The sequence below is a fragment of the Hyposmocoma kahamanoa genome, unplaced genomic scaffold (assembly GCF_003589595.1).
Source record: "Hyposmocoma kahamanoa isolate Upper Pololo Valley unplaced genomic scaffold, ASM358959v1 83, whole genome shotgun sequence".
NCBI classification, from domain to species: Eukaryota; Metazoa; Arthropoda; class Insecta; order Lepidoptera; family Cosmopterigidae; genus Hyposmocoma; species Hyposmocoma kahamanoa.
In genome coordinates this window covers 1,436,425-1,443,773 of record NW_020654175.1, presented here as the reverse complement: position 1 = coordinate 1,443,773, position 7,349 = coordinate 1,436,425, and the positions used below count along the sequence as shown (strand labels likewise).

Here is a 7,349-nt window from a genome sequence, read left to right as displayed (position 1 = left end):
GACTGCAGACTTGTTTACGCGACGGTGTTTGACATCAGCTATATGTTTATTGACGCGGGTACAAATACTTCGCTTTGTTTGTCCAATATAAGTGAGACCGCACTCACAGTCAAGCTTGTAAACTCCTGCATCCTGTAAGGGGATGTTACATTTCACGGGTCTCAGGAACTGAGAAATCTTCTTCAGGTGCTTGAAATAAGTCTTGGTAGAAGCACGCCTGAGGACTCTTCTGATCTTGTCTGTAACACCTCTCACGTAAGGTAAGATGGCAGGTCTTCGCTCGACTGTTGGTGGTTTCACACGGGGCCTGCGTCATTGGCGTGGAATTTTCAACTTATTCGCATGTAGGACTTGCTTTATATGCTGAAGTTCCCCTGCCAGATGATTACTGTCGCAGACACTATGTGCTCTCTGAAACAAAGACCTGTAAAAGGCCCGAAACGTCGGTTTGTTTACAAAAACAAATATACGCGATTTAAATCCGGAAAAATAGTTTCATTTCCTATATGTAACAATCGCGAAAACCTAAGAACTCGATAATTCATTGTAGTCCTTTATATAATTGGGGTGTTTTATGAAGGATATTTTGCAGTTGGCAATTGATGGTCTTGACTTGGCCATCGGACTAAAGGGCGCTGAACTCTTTCAGTTATTTATAGCTTAGTTTAGTTAACATTAAAAAAAAATTAACGTGTGAAACAAATTGTAATTAAAAACAAAAAAGTTACACAAACTGCACCGTGTGTGTGGTTCTCAAGATCCAATTGGTGTAATAAGAAACATTCGTAAAAATCGCCAACTTCATGTCGCAGTCCCGCGGCTTCACGGCTATGATGCCAACAATCTTGTCCCCCGTATAGATAGGTCCAAATTCATTGATAAAACAACTGTCGTATTCTGACATGTCAACACAGAACATGCTTTCGTCCAAATAAATGCCATAGCTCTCGTAGCACTTGGTCCCAGGGGCAATAAATACTGGGATCTTTTCAAAATCATTCGTCAAATATAACTTTTTGTCCATGGTGGACACAGTCTTCCACACACTGACGTCACCCGCAGTCACCTCATACTCGTCCATATATGCTGATTTCAAAGAGAACGGTAATACGTTTACTAGGTTTAATTTAGCAACGGCTATGTCATACTTTGGAGACGGTATTGTCGAATTGTACAACTCATGTAACCGCCATAACATAATGGGATAGCTAGTGCTGACATTCCTCGCGAAATCGTTATATAAAAAGACTCTATGCGTTGACCCTGTTCTTCTGCAATGGGCAGAAGTCACTACCCATTTGACAAGTATCACACTGGCAAAGCAGGCAAACTCCCAAGTTCTGGATGAATTTCTGGTTATCGCCGCAACGTATGGAAATCTTTCTGAAACGTTTAATGACGACTTTTCGCTGAGTCTAATGAGGCCCATGTTCTTTGCGAACCTCAAGCTCCCATGGTCAAGCATGGTCGGCTCCCCGGGTTCGGGCTTAGGTTTATCCACTACAGCAAATTTGACCATAATGCAAACTATCATTATAGATACGAGGATCAATGCTGGTAGAACCAAACATGTTGGATGCATTTTCTCAGGCCTGCGAAAAACAGAAAGAATAATTCAGCAAATATGCAAAATATATTTGATTAATACCGTCTCAGTTCGCCGTATTCATATAGAGAAGAGTTAAAGAGTTTTTTTTTAAAGAGTCCGATACCATAGTATAAACAATACAAGTAGTCCAACCCCCGCCTGTTCGACGCGTGAATGCGCGGAGCGTAGGGTTTTTTACATTAGAAATAGAAATGGAAACCATTTATTGCAACGTCACGTTACAAAAAAGATAGATGAAAAAGATTAATAAAAAAATATAACTAAAACAGAAATAGCACAAAAAGCAGAGTAACAACATTTAAACAACAAGTTACATCATACTATACTGAGATTTGGGCGGCTATGGTATATGCAAAACAATCCCATTCAGCTAAAGTCACAACCAAGACTAGGCTGTGTCGCTGGTTTTGAGTGGATCTGTGCCGATTGAATGATGGTCGTATGCGTTCGTTTCAAAACAAAATAACATAAAATGAACTACGTAAGTATTTGTCTTGTGGGTATATCGTGTTATTGCAGTGTGTACTCTTATATCGATTAAATAAGTAGCACCTACAGGTATCAAAATATAATTAGGAAAAAATATAACGTATTCATCACAGTATCCTCGTGCAAATTGCCTTATTCAAATACTGTACTTACACATTGACATACCAGCATCATGGATTAGTATAATGTGGGATTATAATCATGAAATGAACAATTCACATATAAGTACAAAATATATTTGGCACGGAAATAGCACTTTGTGTATTCAAGTCGGTAAACAAGGAATTACGAACGAGACTCTCGGAAGCCCGAAGTCGAACACTGAGGACTTTCGGAGTCGAGGTTCGAAATTCCCGTACCGCCCGTGAAACATACAGTTTTTCATCACACTTGCACGTAAATAGTTTGATTACAGGCAGGCTAGCTTGACTTAATGCCACAATTGAATCCCTCAGGCCTTTTTTCTTCTCATTACAGCGATTGTCGGTTGTTCAATTTCAATTTACAATAATATTGTAAATTTGAAGAGAATTTCATGTGTGGAATTGGATCAGTTTGTCGTCTTATGTGTATACAGGCCCCCCTCTGCTAATTTTAACGAGTTTGAATTAATTATGGAAGACAGTTTAAAGCTAATTTTTCCAACCCAAAAAAACGTAGTAATATGTGGAGATTTCAATGTAAACCTGTTGGAAAACTGTTCTACTTCTGTAAGACTCATTAATTTATTTCAAAGTTTTAACTTGATTAGTCTTTTTTTAGAACCAACTCGCAATACTGCCTCCTCTTCTACTTGTATTGATAACATCTTTTGTAACACAGACGCAGTGTCTAAATCAATAATAATTTGCTTAAGATCCGACCATAGTGGCCAATTGGCTTCTTTTAATTATATAATGAGCAAGTAGGTAGATCAATTTCTCTGCAGACCTATTACCACAGAACGAATAATTAGATTTCAAAATAATATCGGCAATAGTTTAAATTCCCTACCCCATATACCGGAGGTTCCAAATACTTTATATAGCACGATATTTGGTTTAATTAAAAATGAATTTGACAATATATTTAAATCGAAAACATTAACTTTCCATAGAGAGACTAAATTCAACGACTGGGCAATAGTAGGTATTCATAAGAGTAGGTCTCGTTTGTATGAGCTATATGCTATGAAAACTTATAATACTAATTCCAATTTCATAGAATACGTTAGAATTTATTCAAAAATATTTAAAAAAGTATGTGTAGCTGCTAAGGTTAAGTTTCACAGCGACAAAATTAGACAATCGATAAATAAATCTAAAACTACTTGGGGCATAACAAATAAAGAGTCAGGCAGGGTTAAACAACACAATAGAGATATGGTTTTAGAATTAGACAGCAAATTTATAAAATCTAAAGACAAGGTAGCCCAAGCTTTTGAATCGTTCTTTTCGGAAATTGCATGAGAACTATACTACAAAATCATTAAATTCCTCCCCTTCCCTTGCTATTGATCTCCTAAAGGAAAATGTTAACGTTTGTAGCAGTTTATTTAATTTCCGTCATGTTAATCCACAAGACATCATAAAAGCTTTTAAATCAATACATGTTAAAAAAAACTGAAGATTTCTGGGTCAAGTTATAGACTCAGTTATTGATCTTATTTCCCCACATTTAGCTGTAGCTTTCAATAGGTGCGTTGACGAAGGCGTTTTTCCCGATTTAATGAAATACAGCAAGGTTATTCCCTTATTCAAAAGCGGTAGGAAAGTTGATCCTAGCAACTATAGGCCCATTTCAATTTTACCAGCTTGAAGTAAAATATTCGAAAAGGTTATGCTGACTCAATTACTGTCCTATTTCATGTGACTAGCGATGCGGGGGTAGCGTTACTAAAACACATCTTTGAAATTTTGAACTTGGGAAAAGTCCCAGAACGCTATTGGTGTTTTCTGTGACTCCTCAAAGGCATTTGATTGCATTGACTATATTACTCTTGTTAGGAAGCTGGAATTTTACGGTGTAAATGGCAAGGCGTCGGAATATCTCAACGGTACAATTCAGAAAGTAGACATAAATGGAGTGACTTCTTTGGGTTCTCCGGTAAAAATGGGTGCTCAATATGAGTTATGAGTCTCCTTCAACGTGCAGATTTTATCACGAGATTTAAGTATACTATGTTTAGAAATTAAAGTGTTAAGTACATGTTAAAGGGATTTGAATCATCGACCATTCAATTGAGAAGCAACTAATTTTCCACTGTGCTACCACCGTTTATTTTCGAAAACAATAAAAAATCCAAATCAACACTTTGGCTTGTTTATTTCAATATTTCTTAGAAGTAGAGCTCCTTGTGATAGAGTTCGTCAAGGAAAGTAATACCGCCTTATCTACAGAAGTAATGTGAGCATTGGGTAGGTACTGCGTTCCTGTTTTGAAAGATGAAATTACAGGCAGACGGGACTTGTCAACTTATGTCTCAAGGTGACGGGCGCAGCGGCAGTGCGACGGGTATGGACAGACCTGTCGCTTACAACCAGACGCATGGCTCGTTCATCACGTCATTTGGTATCAATGTAAAAAAGTTTCCCTCTGACTATATAGAGTAACTGCAGACGATGTTAGAAAACACTATTGAGAAGATCCTAGTGACAGTAAGAGATAGAAAATATCACCTGATTTTTTATTTTCCACAAAACTATAGAATTTTCTTCAACGCATTTGTAGCAATAATTATGATCCAGCAATGAAAATTTTCGTCTGACACACCGACGGCAGTTGTTTTGGGGTAACGCTGCTGGCATGAACAGATCCGGATCCTGATCCTGCAAAAACGTGTTAACAATGGGTGCTAATAACGAGAGTCCATGTGAAAAATTTACATTTTTACACTTGAGCTACATTGCAATTATTGTCAAGAAGACTAGTATTTTTTTCATGAAAAATACTGACAGACTTAACATTAAAACGTGGATTAAAAATGTTCTTTGCAGTCGTTTTTACAAATTCAAGGGGAAACTATACACTTCTATAACAATTCCGGTATTATTTATTTGTAAATATAACAGTTTACGTAGGCATAATATAATTGTACTGTGTCACAAAAACCAATTTTGGCTTTATCGTAAACTGCCTCTCGTCACATAATACAAGTACACATTTCATATCAACTTGTAGTATAAATTAATCGAAAGTATCAGATTAATCAACACTGTTAATTTAGCTGTAGGGTAAGATACAAAATATTGAAAAATTCAAAATTTTGCCCTTTACGCAGTTTTTAGTGAAACAAAATTTTTATACTAAATATGCAGCATCTGCGCACTTGAGTCTACCTTTTTCAGGTGGTTCCTATCTATGATATTTGAAGTAAATGTTGTAAATTATAAAATGTGTACGATTGTTTATTTACGAAGAGCAACCCCAGAGATTTTTACTGATTCTTCTCAGTGGCATCTGACTTACGAATGAGCAGTAGATTATAAGGATTTAAATTTTAAGTGTAATTTGCTTACCTATAAGAAATAAAAATAATTTTGAGTATTGATTTTGAGTAACCTTGAAATATAACATCATACCTAATTGTCAATTCCCTGCCATCAGTTATAGAACGACCCTTGTCCTTGTCTCTAAGTTTTTTTTTTCATCCTCTAAGAGGATGGAAAAAATTGTCATGTTGCAGAATTAAAAGAATCTCATTTCTTACCTTATCAACGACTACCAAAACCAGTGACACCATAGCACAGTTACAAATCTTAGGTGATGGAGATATTGTCCGTTCACGTTTATGCCTAGGCCATTCCAATCTAATGTTTTGAAAATATCTTTCAGTGCAATAAAGAATAGCTCCGAAGATATACATAACATCACCTAGGCGTACCCTCTTAATATTAGAATAATAGTTGAACCGTGCTATCATGACTGTTTGATATCGATTTTTTGGCAGGGTAATATACCTATAGTCTATTCCGCATCGCCAAAGAATAATATAAAGCATAATAATTCAGCTATATCAAAAAAAAGACGTGGACCGTGGTGTCAAATCCAAGCAAGTATAGGATTTCAATTTCAATTCTTCGTCCAAGGGATTCGTATTTGTGGTCTTCCTGGAAGAAGTAGATGGCAGACAACCTTTATTTTTTGTGTTTTTTTAAGAGCACGCTGGAACCGCGATGAATTTACTTCACGTCGAGTATCGCGAATTTATTGGGGACGGAGATTTCAAGGGTTTTTTTATATTGTGCCATTGAATTGTTCATTAAATTCTATTGTTGGCATTTTTTTCTTGTAGCTTTTATACCATGCTTTGAAATGGATTCTGTTTTGCGTTCTAATTTTTTTATGATTTTTAACAAGTAATATCCCAAACTGGTTACAACTACTTTACTCATATCTCTCCTTCTTTTTCCTGGCTCTTTCGATCGCTGATATAAAATTGAATTATTTTTTAACGTTATCACCGCTGATGCGCCGATGCGCCGCAAGTCTCTTGTTTTCTAAAATTTCCTCCTTCATTTTTTTTGTTTTCCCATTGTGTTGAAAAACATTGTTGATTGGTTTTATTATAAGGTCTAATTATCTGCAAGTCTGGTTTGTATCATAATATGTTTGGATATGCTTTATACTACCACGAAATAGTATATAATATTTAAAACTCTTCAATATTTTCATACTGCGGTAATTTGAAAACCTACGGTAATTTTATACTACGGTACTTAGAACATGGACCATTTCCTTAAAAATTTCAAGAATTGGAACAGATGGAAAATACTCGAATATCGTAATACATAAAGGCCTCTTAGCTCTTTTATTTCAATAAGCGACAACACATTTCTTTGAAAAACGTAATTTTCAAATAGTGGAACGGGAATTAGAAAATTTTAAAACCAAAGTGACAGTAATTAGATATTTATGTCAACTGCGAGAGGATACGTCGACACAGGTACATTGGCACTAATCAAGTGCCGAGACACGGCTGATAGCTCGCATTCAGGCAATAATGAATTTCAAATATTTCGTGGTTTAGTGATGAGCACTTTGAAAAGGAATGACTATGGTAATTATAACTTCCGGCTGGACATTCGGAAATTTGATGGTAGATTTTAAAACAATGGTTGTCGTAGGTTATATTATTATGTTATTACACGAGCAGTATTTCGCCACCTAGGATCTTAAATGGCCCTGGTATAATGCATTCCGGACTAAAACGAGAAGTAAATTTGCAGACAAAGGTAGCGTCCGGACAGGCTACGGTAATTGGAGAACAAGG

The 7,349-nt window shown here is 36.2% G+C and overlaps 1 protein-coding gene across 1 annotated transcript; it reads right to left on the bottom strand.

Moving 5' to 3' along the window:
• Positions 1-693: 693 nt before the first annotated feature.
• On the bottom strand, positions 694-5,098 carry LOC113234335 (kallikrein-11-like). The gene is made up of 3 exons (XM_026469637.1): positions 5,033-5,098; positions 4,756-4,905; positions 694-1,592 (listed from the first exon to the last, which is right to left on the bottom strand). The coding sequence occupies exon 3, from the start codon at positions 1,580-1,582 to the stop codon at positions 725-727; it is 858 nt and encodes a 285-aa protein (XP_026325422.1). The 5' UTR covers positions 1,583-1,592; positions 4,756-4,905; positions 5,033-5,098; the 3' UTR covers positions 694-724.
• Between the last annotated feature and the right edge of the window lie 2,251 nt (positions 5,099-7,349).

What these genes read in the sequence shown, in the direction of transcription:
- LOC113234335 (XM_026469637.1), bottom strand. Translation starts at nt 1,582, where the DNA reads ATGCATCCAACATGTTTGGTTCTACCAGCATTGATCCTCGTATCTATA.